Genomic DNA, 19,072 nt, shown 5'->3' with positions numbered 1-19,072 from the left:
ATAGGGTTACACAGTTTTATCTTTCAAGGTAAGTCAAGATTTATGCATTTAGTTGACTTATTTATTTGCACTAGTGTTTATTCTCATGTGCAGTTAGCATTTGATAATTCTGGAGCAAATAAACTTGTTCTTCAAATTGTGGATTCTTGGGGGGTTTGGGAGAGGAGGGGCACTTCAGTTTCACTGGGTGGATCTTCCATTCACGCCTTTTTGACTTGTTGATCTTTTCCTTTACGTGCTATTCGTATGAACCTTTTGTTAGTCTACTCAAGAACTATCTGTATTTAATATTTGTGGCCTGTTTCTTTCTGAATCTGCCATTTTCTTTTTCAGGCATTATCTGGTGTTGGTGCAAGTATTCAGGATAGAGCTAATATATTACAGAATGATGCTCTTAGCGCTGCTCTCAACGCACAATTCCTTTTTCAGATTGGTATCTTTACAGCGGTTCCTATGATTCTGGGTTTCATTCTGGAACAAGGTTTCCTAAGGGTATGTTTCTTAAGTCCTTGTGCCATAGTTGGATCTGTTATGCCTAAAGAAGCTCCATTACTTTACCAAATGAGTTCATGATGGACTAATAATTGGGCAATTTCTTGAAATGCTAAAAGATTTGTTTCAGTAATCATTGAGTATTTTCCTTATATCCTGGAAGAATTGATGCTTATCTTTTCACCTTTTTAGCTTCTTATCTTTCGTTTTGAAATAATCTCCTTGTTTGCTGCACCTACTTTACCTTCCTAGTTTCCTTCTGCTTTTATCTTACCCCCACAAATCGATCCAGCGATATTCTCTCAAAGATATATTGTTTTGACAACTTCAATTTTTTCTTTTCTAAAAAAGGTTTATTTAAAAAGAAAATGTGTTTTGGTAGCTGCAGTGCTTTTGAAGATCTCTAAGTGTTTTGTGAGTGGAAAGAACTTCTCTTGAAAAACACCCTCAAAACCACTTCTTCAAATAAGAGTTTTAAAATTAAAAAGAAAAACTTCTTGAAGAGCTAAACAAACAAGTCTTTTGCTAAAAGGTTTTGCAATAGCTCAATATAAAATCGTGGAGAACACCACTGATATCTATGGAGAATTCTGTGCTACTTTTTAGTTTTGGTCTTTTACATTTCAAATCTAGTATTCTATGTTTCTCTTCATGTCCTCTAACTGCCTGTCCATTCTCTGCTCTGACTGGGATCATTCTTGTCGCTGCAGGCTGTTGTCGGTTTTGTCACTATGCAGTTTCAACTCTGCACTGTTTTTTTCACGTTCTCCCTGGGCACCAGGACACATTACTTTGGTCGGACTATCCTCCATGGTGGTGCGAAAGTAGGTCCCCTCCTCCTCGCTACTCAAATATTCTTATTTCTTGGTGTAAAACTAATCAGTAAACTTTATTTTATAACAGTATCATGCAACCGGTAGGGGATTTGTCGTTAAACACATCAAGTTTACGGAGAATTATAGGCTCTACTCCCGCAGTCATTTCGTCAAGGGGTATCTCTCTCCCCCTCTCTTCTGTATGTGTGTTGGTATGAGTGCATATGCGCGCATCTGCACACTTCTAGGTGGTCATCTTTTGTCATAGCTCTTTTCTGTCCTTGTGGAATATCAATTAGTTTTACGAATCTTTGTCCTTCAGCATGGAAATTGTACTTCTATTGGTGGTATATGCTGCTTACGGATACAACGAGGGTGGTGCTTTATCCTACATACTTCTCACTGTTAGCAGCTGGTTCTTGGCTGTTTCTTGGCTTTTTGCTCCATATTTGTTTAACCCAGCAGGATTTGAATGGCAGAAGTAAGTAATGCTTTATTATGTTTGGAGTTCCATATATTGTTGCTTGTTTCTTGTCATCATTCTTGTCTTCCTCTATAGGACGGTAGAAGACTTCCGTGACTGGACCAACTGGCTCCTTTATAGAGGTGGAATTGGTGTTAAAGGGGAAGAAAGTTGGGAAGCCTGGTGGGATGAAGAACTGGTATGAACTATACTTTGATATGAATAGTTATTGACCTTCACTATTGTTCTCCATCAATTTTATAATGAATAATAAAATAGGGGTAATCAATTCTCTGAGCCTGATAGATAGTTTAGTTTTATACTAAACTGCTGATGTAAATGCTTTAAATAGGTCTTTGCCACCTATGTCATGTCCCTGTGGGTGTCTGAAATTCAACTGATGACCGATTTAGCTGTCATAATGCCTTCATTAATTCATCCCAAATGCTTCTAAAGCATATTTCTAGAATTTATATTGGTTTGTTATGAGTTGGGGAAAGTATAAAGGTAAACAACTGATTGTAAGAAGTCCAAAAGGGGGTGGACTTGTGTCGTTACTCTTGTTTTTCATTTTTTATTTTTTGCTTTTCCTACTTACAGGCAAACTTAATTACACAGGATTGATTTGCCCCCTTTGTGATTATATTTATGTCCGTCTTTCTTGCTTTTGACCCTGCATATAAATTATCAAAATTAGATGTGGGAATACTGACAATGCTTAAGAAATATAGGTACATGTGCTTGAGACATGTGATTCTTTGAATTCTGCTTTATAATTTCTTCATTGTGTGGAAGGGGAGCCTTGGCGTAACTGGTAAAGTTGCTGCCATGTGACCAGGAGGTCACGGGTTCGAGCCGTGGAAACAGCCTCTTGCAGAAATGCAAGGTAAGGCTGCATACAATAGACCCTTATGGTCCGGCCCTTCCCCGGACCCCGCGCATAACGGGAGCTTAGTGCACCGGGCTGCCCTTTTTTTTTTAATTTCTTCATTGTGTGATGAGTACATTAATGCTTCTTTCCTTAACTGTTGATGTGTAGCTGCTTTGGTCTATTGGCAATTCCTGATATCACTCATATTTTTCTAAAGGAATTTGATGTCACCTTTGTGTTGTTTGACAGGCTCATATTCGAACCTTTGGAGGGAGGGTGATGGAGACCATTCTTAGCTTACGATTTTTTATATTCCAATATGGCATCGTCTACAAGTTAGATGCTCAGGGAACAAATACATCTTTAACGGTATTACTGTTACTCTTTTCCTAATTTATATTCGTCTTTGTTAAAAAATTTCCTTAATACCTTCCTGTCTTGCCTTAATTTGGAATTACAAGACTAGGTTAGTGTTTTTGGGGACCATCTTTTGAAGCATACCTACTTTACTGATGGAGCCAGCTTATTCTAACCATTATCTATTTTTGAAAGGCCTAGTTGTCATCAAATTGTAAAATGTTCAGTATACACAGGTAGAATTTTCATCTACCACGGTCTGAAGAACCCAAATCATTGTTACCCAAAGTTTCTGCTCATAAAGTTTGATGTTGTCTTTCTCAAAAAATAAAATGAAGTTGATGTTGTGTGGAAGTAAGTTTCACTACCACTCAATCATTGATGAGGGAACGAAGTTCGTTGTTAGGTCTTACAATCTAATTAAGCACAAGATATGTATCTATATAAAGTATATAGATTCAATTGTGAACCACACACGTTTCATTAGAAGTCATAGTAATGAGAGGCCGAGCCGGAGAAAACCTGGTTCTTGATGTTACTCTCTGCCACGTTTGCTCTCATTGCCGTCTTCATGTACAATCAATTTTGATATGACTATCAGTAACTGTCTATTGAGTGATTGCTGACTGCTGGTCCTTGTGGATTTATTGTTGTCAGGTGTACGGTTTTTCATGGGTTGCATTTGCTGTCATTTTACTCCTCTTCAAGGTTTGAACCAAGTTTTGTTACATGTTTTTAGTTTTATCAAATTGTGTCTGACGGTGTTAAAACGAGAACCATTATTTTGGGATGCCACAGGTGTTCACTTTCAGCCAAAAAATATCAGTTAATTTCCAGTTGGTGTTGCGTTTTGTCCAAGGCCTATCGTTTTTGCTTGCCCTTGCTGGTTTAGCTGCTGCTATTATATTGACGGAACTTACTGTGACGGATGTTTTTGCATGCATCTTAGCATTCATACCCACTGGCTGGGGAATTCTCTCAGTACGTCCTCTTTTCCCCCAAATCCAGTCTTCTCTTGCTTCTTGCATATATTACATGTCTTATGGTACGGTTGGTACCGTAATTACATTGATAACATTTTGCGCAATATATTTATTATAAAAAGATAGAAACGTTCACTGATATTTAGAATTTCTCTAAATACAAATAATCAAACAAAGTGCAAAATCTAAAGCCAGGATCAGTAACTTTCCCTTAGTTTCAGTTGGATAGACGAGTTAGCATCATCTACCTGATTAGCACCTGTGAAGAGCTGTTTGTCTGTGTATTTTGTCAAAGTGTAGAGCATAGTATATTATTTTCTTCTTTCTTGGTGGAAATGTTTTGAAGTAGACTAGAAAAGTCTAGGCTTTTGTGGAATATGGTTTTTCCGTAATTTCGTAGCTTTGACATCACTACGGATTGCAGTATGACCATCCTGTGCTCTCGTGAAGGATAAAAGTTAAAGTAGGATAAATTCGAGTTCCCCTGCCAAGTTGTGAACAATATACCAATGTTCGCCGAAACTACGACATTATACCTTGTATACAGATCTTGTCTTTGATTTTGCACATCTTTCTTTATCCCTTCCGTGCTTTATTAATTTCCTGTAAATGCATGTTTCGTCATTCGACAGATTGCTGCAGCATGGAAGCCTCTAGTCAAGAAAATAGGTGTTTGGAAGTCTTTCCGTTCAGTTGCTCGTTTGTATGATGCGGGTATGGGGATGCTCATTTTCATCCCAATCGCACTATTTTCTTGGTTCCCCTTCATTTCAACATTTCAAACCCGGCTTATGTTCAACCAAGCGTTCAGTCGAGGGCTGGAGATATCTCTCATCCTTGCTGGAAACAATCCGAACACTGGTTTATAATCTCTTTACCTTCCTCTGATCTTGTACAGAGAAAAGTAGTTCAGTTCATATTGTTGTATCAGTTTTAGGAGTTTTTGGTAGAGAACTTTCTGTTATTAGTAATTATTGAACCGAGTCTTTTCCTCGTTTATCTATGTTGTAAATCTGTCAATGTATAGTTTTAGGATATGTTGAGCTATACCAGATGAATGAGTATTAGATAATGGCTATTTTAGGTGTAGTCTATCCATTATAATTTTGACTAGGCACTGTATATGCTCCCTCACTATTATTGCACTTATATTTTGAGCTGCCACTGATTATTTGCACTTACATGAGTAGCTGACTTTTTCTGCTAAATGTGTTCAATCTACTGTTACACTCAATGGAAGAGATGTGTCAACTTTGCCACTAGATTTTGTCAATCAGTTGATTGGAAAAAAAAAAAAACTTTTACAAGAATCTTCTGTTTTCCTTCTCGTTAAAAATGAAATTGGATTTATTGTTTGTATATATATCTTTCTACCGGAAACCTCCACTCTACCTCCCATGGTAGGGGTAAGTCTGTGTACACTACCCTCCTTAGACCTGGGATTACACTGGGTTGTTGTTGACACAACCTGGCGACAGGACTGCTGGAAGTTTTATGTGGATTGTTTGCATTCTGTCTAATCTTTTCCTAATTGAGAAATATTCTAATGATTTTCCCTCTTGTGAGAAATGGTTTGTGCCAGAAAAACAAGGTACATATGTTCTTTTCTACGGGAAATAAGTAGAGTAATTGTTAAGAGTTCTACTATTTTGAAGTCCATCCGATGTTGGTGGCTATGATCATTTTTTGACTAAAAATTCCAATCTGGATTGCTATGTACTCTCTAGCACACAGCCGTTGGGTTTAGAATAATCTTTTAATATTAGCAAAGATATTTGTCTGAATCGATGAGAACAGGAGATACACAAGTCATGCAAAATAGTTGGGATTAAGAACGTGTAATGGTTAGATAAAGAACTTTATCATATATTTGAGGAAAAAAAGGATATTCGCGCAAACAGTAATTGACTATGTTGATAAAGTCTACAAATGGGGAAATGACAGAGATGTACATGTCGGACATCTAGTTTACCACCACCTTAGCCAAGCATCTCCAGCAGGACAACAACACCGAAGCAACAACCCCAATCTGCAATAAAAAGAAAAGGAAAGGTCTACCCAACAATCACTAGAGAACACCATAATTCACCTTCACGACTTACAATAATTAATGTGAAAAATTTTGAATAACAAAGGGAAAAAGAAAAATCCAAATAGAGAAGAGAAGATAAAGAACCAATTATAAATCCATCACCAAGCCACATCTATATACAATGTATAAATATACATATATATAGTGTATGAATATAATATCGTATAAAGGTGCATATACACTTCTTATATATTGTTACACAGTGTATTTATGCTACCTTGTATTCTAGAAAGTTGTATAAGCATTGTATAAAAGATATATATATAATGTATGATAGTGTATAATGGTGCATATATACACCTCTTATATATTTTTATACAAGATATATGCATCTCCCTCGAGGACTAACAAAATCCACTTTGGCACCAACGTATTTTCACCTGGTTATGCTAGAAACTTCAAATATTAAATGAAAGACAAAAATGAAGCAAAATTAGAACCCAATTGCATTTTTCAACTTCTGATCTGAAAACCTAAAAAAATTGTTTAGAGTATGTGGTTCAAATTCTAACATTTTTGGTCAATTCTAATTGATTGAAACAACTGGATTTCAAAGAACAATATGAGTTTCGATTTGGTGGTTCTTCTGTATATGGTGATTTTGTGTGTCTGAATGGTGTAGCATGAAGAGAAGGAAGAGAGAAGAGAGGTGAGCCGTGAGAGAGAAAGGTATGAAGTGGTGGTCTGGCTGCAAACTAGATTGGTGAAGAAATATTTAGGGTAAAAAGTGGATTATTGGGCTAATTTTGATAAACTAGATCACTTATGGATATTGGCCGTAATTATTCCTTTACAAATTTCATTTTTTTTGCGCGGATTACCCTTCTTTTGGGGTGGTCTTTAAATTTTGCCCCTCATATTTGTGGTCTTTAAATTATGCCCCTCATATTTGTGGTCTTTAATTTTGCCCTTCGCATTCAACTTTGAGCTTTCACGCGAGAAATCATGAGGTCCCCGAGTTCGAACCGCTCAAGCATAAATTAAAAAAAAATTGCAAAGACAAGGTTTGGGTCGCGTGTATCGAACCGGCATACTCTTGTTAAGGAATTACAAATTTTATGGGACACAGCGCTGCACTCGTACCTTAAGGGCGGACTTGGCATAAGTATGCTCCCGGCATAACTTTGATAATTCCTTCAGGATTATGCGGTGGGGGCATACTTTTAATGGGCAAATTTTTATCTTAGGACCCGGCATAAACTTGTGTAGGAATTATCAAAGTTATGCGGACCGCATGCCAATACCCAGAATCTGCCCATAGGCGTAAGTATGCGGGTTCGGCATTGGTAATTCCTTCACAAATTTATGCGGTGGGGGAACCTCTTTTAATGGGCAAACTTTTATGCGGGACAGGGCATAAACTTGTGAAGGAATTATCAAAGTTATCCGGACCGACATCTTATACCAAGTACGCCCATATAAGGCATAAGTAACTTTGGTAATTCTTTTCGCAGTATCTTAGTTGGGGAAATGCGCGAAATTTAAACTCTGCGCTATGCGAATTTTTTTTTTAAAATTTTGTTGTGTGTAGGTTTGAACCTGGAACCTATGAGTTTTAGCCGAAGGGCAAAATTTAAAGATTTCAAATATGAGGCGCAAAATTTAAAGACCACCCCAAAAGAAGGGCAATTCGTTCAACTATTAAATGGACCTTATTGAACTTGGCCTTTTGGTACAAGAAAAAACTTTTGGCACTGTTTTTATCCTAATTTAGTTGGTATCTTCAGCTGTAAGTTAGTGTAATGAAAAAAGGTTAAAATGGTGAACCATCAATAATCTAATAGGAGCAAGGCGAAAAAAAAATTAAAAAAAAAAATGTGGACGTAGAGTGGATAATTAAGTAGATTAGTTCACCTGTCTCGATAGATCAACATTAGATATGTAGAATTTAAGCAAAAGGTACACTAATGACAATTTCTCTCGTAAATGACAATAAACTTTGTCAAAATACTAGTCAAAGATCACTTTGTAAGTTTGTTCGACACCCAAAATAGTAAAAGTAACAATAATTTTGGCTAGAGAGAGATAATTACCATAAAGAAACTGTCAACAAGCTGTGGTAAAGTGATGAATATTCTTTCATCCTATATTCATCCTAATATGATATCTCGAGTTTATAACTTGAATATGAAATTACTTTTGATAGAGAGCACTTTACCAAAAATGAGATTTTGCGGCGCAAGTTCGAATTAGTCAGATTTCAAAGTTGATACCAGACAACAGGTGAAACCAAAAACAATAACATAATGAAGGTACATTAAGCAAATTGTGAAACTTATTAAGTCATTTATCTCACACACACACACATATATATGGACTCCCTTTGTAATAAAAGAAGTTACCATAATGAAGGTATATAAAGCAATTTGTGAAACTTCCTTGAACTCATTTGTCATATGTATATCTAGATGGACTCCTCCTACAATTTAAAAAAAAAAAAAAAAAACTCACAATGGCAATTCTGTAATTCAACAAACAAAACAGAGTCGGTTTCTATTTTTATCACCACGTGTCATCCATCCAGCTCTTCCTCTATCACCAAAACAATCTTAACCGTCCATTATCTCCTTCGCTTCCTATATATAACCCTCTCACCTTATACCAAATCCATTTCTTCACTTCATCATTAAAATTCTGCAAACAAAAAAAGTTCTTTAATCAAAGAATAATTGCAAAATATTAATCCTCAAAATTTGCTTGAATAATTCTTAATTTGTTCGGTTAAATCAACAATTCGATTAGAAAAAAAAACATTTGAATCTGTCTATATATATATTTTTTTTGGTAATTAATCAATAATTCTGAAAGGTACAGATTTAGATTAATTTGCGATTGATTTGGCGCTTTTTTTTCATTTTTTTTTTTTAAATTTCAATTTGAAATTTTTGTGGATCTGTGAGGTTTTTGGTATTAATTTTTTTTTTTTTTTTTTAATAATTTGAATTTTGTAGGGTTAGGGTTTTGATTATGAAGGATCAATTACCAATGTTGAATCAACAACAACAACAAATGATGATGAATATGAATCCACATCTTCAACAACATCAGGTAATTTGTTAATTAATTCGATAATTTAAAAATAATATTTATAGTGTGTTAATACGACATCGTTTAGGTCTATAATGAAAATTTTTATTAAGTGGCCGTTTGGCCATGAATTTACACGCTTTAGCCCATATTTTGAGTTTGTTACCATGTTTAGTACTCTCTAAATCTGTAACCATTTTCTTTTAGTTCGTAAAAGAATGTCGCATTATTTATTTATGCTTTATGAGATGATTTCATTACACATTTATATGGGCGTGTTGTTGACCACACATTTTAGAAGTTTCTTTTTCTTTCTTGAACTCCGTGTCAAGTCAAATGGTGCCACATAAATTGGACGGAGGCAGTACATTTTTGTGTATAAACACCATTTATACAAGGTTGATACATTATATATAATGATTTCCTAAGGTATAATGTTGTATAATATTGTATATTATTGGAAGTTTCCCATTTTTACTTGCTCTGTCCCAATTTATGTGGCGTCGTTTGAGTAAGCCACAAGTTTAACAAAGAGAGGGAGGTTTTTGAAATTTGTGGTCTAAAACATACCTTTACACATTTGTGTTGCTATAAATTATTTCATTAGGAGTAGAAGGGGAATTTTAAAGTTAAAGTTGTTTCTAATTATGGAAAGTTACATTATTTTTGGGACAGACTAAAAAGGAAAGTGTACCACATAAACTGAGACAGAGGGAGTATTTTTTTCCGGAGTTGAATTCTGGATTTTGAAGAACACCAACTAGTTATTTTTACTTTCATTCAAAATTACTCACAAAAATCCAAAAAACAACTCCAATTTCCAAATAACTCATTTTTCATTTTGAAAACAAAAACTACTCTTTTTTTTTTTTTTTTTGCAAATTTCATAATTTTCATGGCCAAATGTATAGCATTACTCTGATAAACCTCAGTTTCATTCACAGATGCAACAACAACCACCACCAATGATGAATCGGAGCTATGGGATGTGGCCGCCGGCAATGGGAGCTGAACAGATGAACTTTCAAAATCCTAATGTAATGAAAGGTCCGGGATTTGTTGCCGGAGGAAAACAGTCGAAAAACTTAGGACCTAGGAGTAATTGGAAGGGTAAAAAGGTCAATAAGAATGATAGGAGGGCGGTGGATAGTGGTAGGAGAAAAGAGAAGTCTTTGATGGCTACTACTGGATATATGACTGGTGTTGGAAATATTGGAAATGTTGGAGGATTTGGTGGATATAACCCACCAACACTTAATGAGTTGCAATATCAGAATAGATTAAAAGCTAAGAGATTTTTCCCTAAGAAGAAATTTTATCATAATAATAGTAGTAACAAGGGTGCTCCTTTTGCTCCTCGGAACACGTCATCCTATATTATTAGGGCAAAGAAGAGTGGTGGAATTGCCTCGTTGGTATCTCCTTGTCCCGTGACTCCGGCAGTGTTGCCGACCCCAGAATTTTCTCCCTCGAGGGAGGTACTGGTGGATATGGCAAAGGAGGAATGGGGGGTTGATGGGTATGGATCGATGAATGGTTTGATTAGATTGAGATCACCAGGACATGATATGGAAGTACACGAGGAAGAGGAGGATGAGGAGGGAGGAGGATCAAGTGAGAGCGATGTGGAAGAACATGTGGAGGTGGAAAGGCGATTGGATCATGATTTGAGCAGGTTCGAGATGATTTACCCGAATAATAGCAATGTTTTGGAGAACCGTGTAGATGATCAGGATTCGCACATTGCTCAGTTGGAGGAAGAGAATTTGATTTTGAAGGAGAGGTTGTTCTTGATGGAGAGAGAGTTTGGTGACTTGAAGAGGAGATTGCAAAGTCTTGAGAGGCAGGGTTGTGGATATGAGGAGATTAATGAGGAGGTAGTGGAGAATTATTCCGAGGAAAGTGGAAGCCGTGGAGAGTCCCATTTTGGAGATGACAATAATGTGGAATGCGTTGAACAAAACATGGAAGAAGTAGATGGAGATGTGAAAGCGAAGGAAGACAAGGTGAATGATGGGGTTATTGAATCTGTACAGGAGAAGCAGAAAGTGGACAAAGGAAATGAAGAATTTAATGCTACTCAAGTAAATGAAGATAATAGAAGAAAGAATAACTCATCAGATAATGCATGTGTTGGAGATGAAACTATTGATAAGGCTTCTCGACCTGACGTTGAACTGGTAGTCCAGGCAAATACAGTTGACGAAGAACCAGGAAAATGAATGATCAGATAAGAAGAGCATTTACTATGGTGACTTGTCTAGGTTTACCTCAGTATTGTAAATCTCTTTTTTGTGAAGTTCTTTCTTGCAATTTGGCTGACATTTTATCTCGTGTCGGGTACATTGTTTTTGGAGTACATAAACCTTGACGTTTCTTTTATAGACAAAAGAAGGAAATAGTGTTCTGTATGCTGTGATTGTAGACCTTCCACAAGTGCATAGGATGTAGCATTCTTGCAGATTCTGTAATATGGCCTCTCTTTTTTCTTTTGTTCAGAGTTATGTTTTTGGAGCTGTTTGTAGGAAGGAAACTAGTTTTGTGTCTTCCTCAGGACATCATATCAGACTGTAATAATCTGTGAAGTTGGAATGAAATTTGGATTTTTTTTCATAGAAACTGTCTTTATATGCTGTTTAATCGTTGCATATCTTTCGCTCTAGCAAGTATGTGTTTCTTCTGAGGAATCTCAATCTGTGCAACTGATGAATTTCTGAAACAGTCTTTTTGAAGTGTTTCATGTCAGGTAGAGTTTAGCAGGTCTCTGCTTCCTTGCTCGAGGCACTCAACCTTTACTTGTTTCTGGGCTCTTGAGATGGTTGGCAGCTTCTCTTCACTGGAGAATAAATGGTCTTTTTGCTAAACTGAATTTGTTGGGCATCTTAAACTTTATGTAGTTTTCGATAAATAGGAAAAGAATTAACTTCTGTTTGTATTATTTATTAGTGTTGAAGGGCACACTAGACTAATTTGCTCGTCTAAATCTCTGACTGACTACCATGAAGTTCTTGTTGAGTAGCCAGACGTCAATGATTAAAGTTGGAGGAGTAAGATCAATTAACAGTAGCCCAGGAAAATTACAAGTTTTCTGTGCAACTGTATCTGGGTTTCTTGTTTCAGATGAGTTGTTCCCTCTACCAGAAACTACCAGTTAAACTAAAAAGGTGACATAATTAACTCATCTCTCTGAGTTGCTCCAGTTACCTCGATGGTTAGAGTAGGTGACATAATTCAATGTACTTCATCTCTCTGAGTTTGCTCCAGTGAAGGCCTGATGAAAATTTTATGATTGTCAAGATTTCCATATTCAAAGTAGGAACTAAGTCCAACTTATTTTAGTTTGAAGTGAACGAGTTCTTTAGTCTTTACTACAATCTTAGATCTGTAATTAGCATGAGCTGTAGAAAGAGGCCTTACTGGTGTGATAATTTTTTAGCATGTTTGTGTGTCTCTAATTATTTGTCTGCAGTATTTCTTTACCATTCTTGCGTCATTCCTTGCTAGTTCATTTGCATTCTTTGTCTCAGGGGTGTATGCTTTTATAACAAGAATGGCCTCTTTGATGTGGACAAACGAGTACTTAAGATGGTTACGTGTCTGATCCTCTGAAGAGATAAAAGGTTGCTGTTGTGTCAAATGTTCTTATCATGGACTCCTCTCTGCACATGAAATATATCACTTTACTAAGTGAATAATTGTGGAGAAATTGGAACCCTCTTTACTCAAGAATGGCCTCTTTGATGTGAACTAATCTGTGATTTCATATGTACATAGTTGGGTTACTTGCTTTATAAAGTGGTGTTCCAGCCTATGTTCCAATCCAACCTCCCAAACAAAAAAAAATTTCATTTATCTTGGTTTTTGTGTTTAAGAAAGAGCAAATGGAAGAACGACGACATGGGAAAGCAATGAAAGAAAAAAGTAGAACTAGGAAAGGGGGAGTCTTTTACAGAATTTTTTGATTTCTTAACATTTCTATATGATGTAGCTGCAAAGTGAGAGGTTAGCTGCAGGTGTTTTTGTAAATGATCTTTGTGTATCATACATTATAAACTCTCAACAAACTCTAACATCATTCTACATTTATACCGTACTACGATTCAAGTTAGAAAAACAAAAACTAGAGATACAATTGTGTCTGGAAGCATAAAAAGAAAATCATGACAAAATTGATTTGTTTCTGATGGTTCATCTATCTTCTTTCGGGAATATCTAAAACAACACGATACCATTCAAGGATTCTGCACTCCACATTTTGCACCACATATGATTATATATATGACTCAATTTTCCTTTGTCAACATACAGATCTCTCAGACGGATAAATGAGCAAAGTTACTGAATGGTTTGATGATCGGAAGAGGCTTTATTTGATCCTTTATAATTTAAAATAAGTGGAAGCATCAATGAACATGCCACATCACTTAATAACTCCGACAAATCCTCAAGAGAAAATGATCCAATAAATCCTTTCACATCTCCTTATAATAGATTTGCGATTTACCTAAATCTCTTATAGCTCCTGAATAAATTTCTGCAAGCTCCAGGCTAAATGGGCTTGATACCTTGCAAAACATTAAAGATCCTAAGTCTCAAGCCAGATGCCAAATTTCATGCATTTCTTCCACAAATCATAGGCAATAGATGTGCTAATGTTCAAACGAATCTATTACTTATGCTTTGTGGAAGATCTGGCATCTAGCTTGAGACTTAAGATCTCTAATGTTTTGCAAGATATTAACCCCATTAAACCACAAGCTTGCAATAATTTATACAGAAGCTATAAGAGGTTTAGTTAAATTTCAAAACCAGTACAACTGAGATGTGATAGAATTTGTTGAAGTTCTCCTCCATTTTCTCTATTTTTTGGACTTAATTAATTGTTGCTTCCTCTTATAAAGAATCAAATCAAAAGCCTCTTCCAAGCATCAAAGCAATTGGTAACGTGCTCATTTATCCGCCTGAAGTCTACCTATTAACCAGGGAAAATTGAGTGTTTTAAACATTTGTGCACAGTTGACAACTAGTATTAGCATCTCAAAATCAACAGTTTTCAACAAGTAACTGTTGCCTCCAAATCTCCTCCTTTTCCCCCGCTTGCTCCTAACCGACAAGTAGATAGCTGCCTTCGACATTTACAATCTCCTGATTTACCCGCACTATTAAACCTGCAGCAGTCTTGTCCTATCAGGATTCTGCAAAAGCGTCTATACTCTCTGATGCCAACCGTGCAAAGTCTTGGATAGCACAGGATATACTGATTAAGGAAGAACACGAGAACATTGGTGAATATCATTCATCTCTCAAAAACAGTTATGTATGCTATGCTAGACAAGCAAACTTTCAGTAAGCAGTTAATGACACTGTTTACCAGTCCAACCGCAGATACAACCGAGCATCGCCAAAACTTTATATCCTTATTGACTTTGAAGATTGACGAAAGCAACACAAGGATGAGTAAGCAACAGCGGCTGCTTCAGCTTTGAGAAGCACACCCTTTGTGCCCATCAATTCAATAATCAAAATGCCCCAGCAGGTTTTCAGTTCTCCAGTTCCAAATCAGAAACATCTTCTTTTAGCACGAGAAAAATCATCACGTGTAAAATATGCACGCTACACAGTATATACATGTATAAATACTTATGGACCTAGATACTGTGTCTCTGACAGAATCCAGTTGCCTGAGAGAATTTGTGAACATAAAAGGAGGCTAATGTTCAAGCAAGACAATTTTGACCACCAGGTCTAATAAGTACTCTTAATTCTTAGCACGGGGAGCTTTATGCAACAGAGGGGGAAGGGAGACCAACATCTTCAGAAACCATGTTTTCGTTTTTTCTGACCTTTGCCAGCAGAGAAAGAGCTAACAGAATACCTTGAATTAGCAAGCTCTCGGGGAATCGCAGCACCAGATGTTTTAAGAGCTTCAACCAACTCGGGGAACAATTTCTTGTTCTCTTCATTCACAAAGACAATTGCCGTACCTTCCTCCCCCATTCTAGATGCCCTTCCAACCTGGTGCACATACTCCTTGATTGAATTTGGCATATCAAACACAATTACCTGTCTCACAGTCAACAGATCGATTCCTCGACCCAATACCCCTGTGGCCACAACAACTGGAATTTCTCCAACTAGAAATGACCTTATGATTTCTCTCCTATCCTTCATGGATTTCTCACCGTGAATTGATAATGCTTTTAGCCCAGTACTTACTGTTATTGCTTCAGAAAGGAGATCTGCTCCGAGCCTAGAACCCACAAATACAATAACTGGTGGCTTGTAATGCTGCTTGCTCATCAAAATATCGAAAAGCTTTTGCTTCTTCCGCTTCGAGTCTACCCAAATAGCTAACTGCTTAACAGCCTGATTAGGTTTATTTGGCTTCCCAACAGAGATGACAGTGACCTTTTTGGCCATTGTGCTTGCCATCTTCTCTACTTCTTTAGGAATTGTTGCGGAAAACATTAACACTTGAGGTTGAGACAAAGCCGTAAATATTTGCATCACCTGCTCACGGAAACCTCTTTGGAGCATGCAATCTACTTCGTCAAGAACAAGAATTGAAATAGTATCCAGTTCAATCTCGTGCTTCATTAAAAGGTCAATGAGCCTTCCAGGAGTTCCCACAATTAAAGATACTCCCTGTTGGATGCGGTGGAGCTGTCCTGCCATGGCGTCACCACCTACAACCAAAGCCGTTTTGAAGAGCAAACCCTTCCCGAGCACCTTAGCTTGATCCTCTACCTGTATGCAGAGTTCTCTAGTAGGTGTGAGGACCATAGCTAATGGCATCTGCTGGTTCGGGAAATGCTCTTCATTAACTTTTACACATTGAGAAACTATAGGAATTAGAAAAGAGCCGGTTTTACCAGAACCAGTCTCCGCCGAAACAAGCAAGCTTTGCCGTGCTAAAGCAGCAGGGATTGCTTGCATTTGGACAGGAGTTGGCATTTCATAACCGGCAACTTCGATATTATCTAGAAGCTTCTGAGGTAGCTTGCAAGAAGCAAATGACAAGATCGGAGGCGGTGTAGTTTTGTCTCCCTGCACAAGAATATCAAGTTTCCTTCTCATGAGTTCAGTCTGATCAGTTGTTAGTGGTTTCACTTCAGATTTATTATCATTATCCCTAACATAATAGCACTCATCAGTTGCTGGTAACTTCACAGGACATGGACGACCAGTTGGTTGCCTCGATTTTGCAAGTCGAGACAACAATATACCTTTGCATTCCAAGCTGCAAATATCATCATCAGTCTCATCACAAATGTACTCCCCATAGTGGCCACATATAACACATCGAGGCTCGTCCGGTAGTGCTTCTCTTTGGTCCCAACACCTCTCCTTCACATCATCCTCTGAAACAGACAACAAAGCAACAATTCAATAAACATTTAAACCATGTGTTAGTAACATCTTGATAAGAATAAAAGGGTAAACGAAGCACGAAACCCAAATTGACTTTGATGGCTAACTTTTTAACCCATGTTTTGTGAGTGATATTTGACCTCAACACAAAGTAGTTATCAACGAGATAAATGTTTTTGGTTCTTCACGATAATAACTGAAGCTTAAATAGTAAGAGTGAGCCAGATAAGCATGGATATAAACACACTAGAACAGGCTAAATCTTAAGAGCTATAGTACATAAGAAAATTGCCATAGAAAATTTACCACATCTAACCAAAGTCCAGGAGAACTTCTTCAGCCAAAAGATCAAATTGAACCACTTTCTATAAATTAAGGGACAATGATTTATCCAAATCAAATGCACGAAAGCGAATTGAAAGCAAACTGCCAACTATCCTCACCACCCATGGCCACAATCCAAAAATCGAGAAACTTAAACAGCAAGCTGGAAAGGACGTGGTCAACTAGCCAGCACACCATGCCATTTAAATTTTCAACGAATATGAACTATTGCAGTATTGCTACAATGTTTACATTCCAACATGTATCTCAAATTCTATCAACCATTTCAGCTTATTCTGCAGCCTTCTCTTAAAAATCAAACCTTTACACAGCACTACATTACACGCTTTCCGTTTCGACTAATATTAGCCATAGTGCTTTCACACAGTGCTTCAGCTTAAGACTCTTTACAGGAAATTGCTTTCAAGAAGTAAGCCTATAAATACACAGTCGAGTAGCAGAATCAACTAAACTTTTTCTTTTTGATAATCACGATGTCTGAGCCAGCTTGCGCTCATCTCGACTAATTCCAAAGGGTACCTGCTACTCCTACCTGCACAGGGTACCTGGTATCTCTGTCCCCCAAGGCTTTGATAGATGGAAAAAAAATCACCTAGTGGTTTTGCCTCTGTTGCGATTTGAACCTAAGACCTAAACTTTTTATTTTTATTTTTTATAACCGTGGTGTCTTGGCCAGCTTACGCGCAACTCAACTAATTTGGCCAGCTTACGCGCAACTCAACTAATTTCACGGGTACTTGTTACCTCCCACCAGCACAGGTAACACGGTAACCCAGTCCTTTACCCAGTCCACCAAGGCTTTGATAGATGAAAAAAATCACATTATTTTTTTAGCCTCGGCTGAGATTGAACCTGAGACCTAAACTTTCTTTTTGACAACTGCTATGTCCGTCTCAGCTTGCGTGCAACTCGAATAATTACCTGCTAGCCCCACCAGCACAGATATCGAGTAACTCAGTCCACCAGGGCTTTAATAGATGGGAAAAATCACCTAAATTTTTTGCCTCAGCTAAGATTTGAACCTGAGACCTTAACTTTCTTTTTTTAGTAACCGTAATGTTAGCTTGCGTGCAACTCGACTAATTTCACAGGTACCTACTACCTCCCACCAGCACAGGTACCGGTTAACTCAATCCACTAGGACTATGATTGATGAGAAAAAATCATCTAATTCAGCTATAATAGCTAATCTAACCCGACCCACTCAAATAATTTTGCAAAAAAAAAAAAATCATAAAATTCAAATTAAAAAAAAAAAAAAAAAACTTTAGCTTTGTTAAGGAAATTTACCTGGGGCATTAGTGTCATTTTCTGCAACTACAGAACTTTCCATTGGTACATGCACTTCAAAGTACAAAAATCCTCAAAGATCTCAGAAACCTATAAAATTTAAAAAAAAAAATTAAAAATTATTAACCAACTCAATAAACAGAAAAAAAAAATCAAATTATGAATAAGAATAAAAATATTAAAAATCTAAAAGACCCAGAACGTACTTTTCCTTCAAAGATTCAATTTTATCAAATTTCTTGATTTTACAATGTGTGTGTGTGTATTTATCGGGTTGTCGGATCTTGGTTTGGGCTTTCGGGTTGAAAATGGAGCTAAGTTGAGGAATTATCATTATATATCCCATTGTTTTGGATAAAATGCAAAAAATATAACCTAACCTTTAATATCAATATAAAATACTCCCCCGACCCAATTTATGTGGCACATTTTTTCTTTTAGTCTGTTCAAAAAAGAATATTACATTTTTTAGAAATAATTGAACCTTATGAAATAGTTTACGGCCACCGAAATATCTTAGCCTTGTTTTGAACCACAAATTTCAAAAATTCTCATTTTCTTTCTTAATCATGTGCCTAGTTAGATGGTGACACATAAACTGGGACGGAAGGAGTGATACTTTCAATTAATTTTAAGTAAAAATAACAAAAATGGTCCCTTATGTCTGAGGTAGGTTCAAAGTTATCCTTAAAATATACTACTGAGCAATTTTGGTCCTTTAAGTTTGGGATAAAATGCTCATAGGTTTATTCAAGAGACTATTTTGAACTTATCCTCAAATATAAGGGACTATTTATGTCATTTTCTACGTAATAATCAAACTTTACACACAACGCGCCTTGACGAAAAATGCTCTTGTGTTCAAAGACGGATTCAGGATTTGAAGTTTATTAGTTCTAACGGCGACCTCAAGAAACAACAATAATTGGGTTCACGGTCAAATATATAGAGTATATATTAAGCCAA

At 36.7% G+C, this 19,072-nt stretch overlaps 3 protein-coding genes across 7 annotated transcripts in view; 2 read left to right on the top strand and 1 right to left on the bottom strand.

The window, feature by feature from the left end:
- LOC132032758 (callose synthase 9) overlaps positions 1-5,158 on the top strand; it is a 41,533-nt gene extending 36,375 nt beyond the window's left edge. For both annotated transcript variants that reach the window (XM_059422462.1, XM_059422461.1), the window contains 9 exons: positions 334-492; positions 1,203-1,316; positions 1,396-1,484; positions 1,630-1,788; positions 1,867-1,969; positions 2,891-3,010; positions 3,656-3,706; positions 3,797-3,979; positions 4,614-5,158. In XM_059422462.1, the coding sequence (XP_059278445.1) occupies positions 334-492; positions 1,203-1,316; positions 1,396-1,484; positions 1,630-1,788; positions 1,867-1,969; positions 2,891-3,010; positions 3,656-3,706; positions 3,797-3,979; positions 4,614-4,850 (1,215 nt within the window). In that variant the 3' untranslated portion in view covers positions 4,851-5,158. The remainder of the gene's footprint in view (positions 1-333; positions 493-1,202; positions 1,317-1,395; positions 1,485-1,629; positions 1,789-1,866; positions 1,970-2,890; positions 3,011-3,655; positions 3,707-3,796; positions 3,980-4,613) is intronic.
- Positions 5,159-8,684: 3,526 nt separating this feature from the next.
- Positions 8,685-11,719, top strand: LOC132032756 (uncharacterized). 2 transcript variants are annotated; one of them, XM_059422458.1, is made up of 3 exons: positions 8,685-8,881; positions 9,025-9,121; positions 10,045-11,719. In XM_059422458.1, the coding sequence occupies exons 2-3, from the start codon at positions 9,041-9,043 to the stop codon at positions 11,320-11,322; spliced, it is 1,359 nt and encodes a 452-aa protein (XP_059278441.1). In that variant the 5' UTR covers positions 8,685-8,881; positions 9,025-9,040; the 3' UTR covers positions 11,323-11,719. The 2 variants fall into 2 exon arrangements, with proteins under 2 accessions (XP_059278441.1, XP_059278442.1); XM_059422459.1 differs by lacking the exon at positions 8,685-8,881 and adding an exon at positions 8,943-8,961.
- Positions 11,720-13,541: 1,822 nt separating this feature from the next.
- LOC132032755 (DEAD-box ATP-dependent RNA helicase 41) lies at positions 13,542-18,450 on the bottom strand. Of its 3 annotated transcripts, none has more exons than XR_009408590.1 (4): positions 18,313-18,449; positions 18,107-18,196; positions 14,472-16,461; positions 13,542-14,357 (listed from the first exon to the last, which is right to left on the bottom strand). XR_009408590.1 is itself a non-coding variant. In XM_059422456.1 (4 exons), the coding sequence occupies exons 2-4, from the start codon at positions 18,147-18,149 to the stop codon at positions 14,288-14,290; spliced, it is 1,599 nt and encodes a 532-aa protein (XP_059278439.1). In that variant the 5' UTR covers positions 18,150-18,196; positions 18,313-18,450; the 3' UTR covers positions 13,542-14,287. The 3 variants fall into 3 exon arrangements, 2 of the variants coding, with proteins under 2 accessions (XP_059278439.1, XP_059278440.1); XM_059422456.1 differs by having other exon boundaries at positions 14,976-16,461; positions 18,313-18,450; XM_059422457.1 differs by lacking the exons at positions 18,107-18,196; positions 18,313-18,449 and having other exon boundaries at positions 14,976-16,232; positions 16,327-16,464.
- Positions 18,451-19,072: the final 622 nt, after the last annotated feature.

The sequence above is a fragment of the Lycium ferocissimum genome, chromosome 10 (assembly GCF_029784015.1).
Source record: "Lycium ferocissimum isolate CSIRO_LF1 chromosome 10, AGI_CSIRO_Lferr_CH_V1, whole genome shotgun sequence".
Taxonomy (NCBI): Eukaryota; Viridiplantae; Streptophyta; class Magnoliopsida; order Solanales; family Solanaceae; genus Lycium; species Lycium ferocissimum.
Note: the sequence above shows the minus strand (reverse complement) of the source record. Positions and strands in the feature narration are given on the sequence as shown.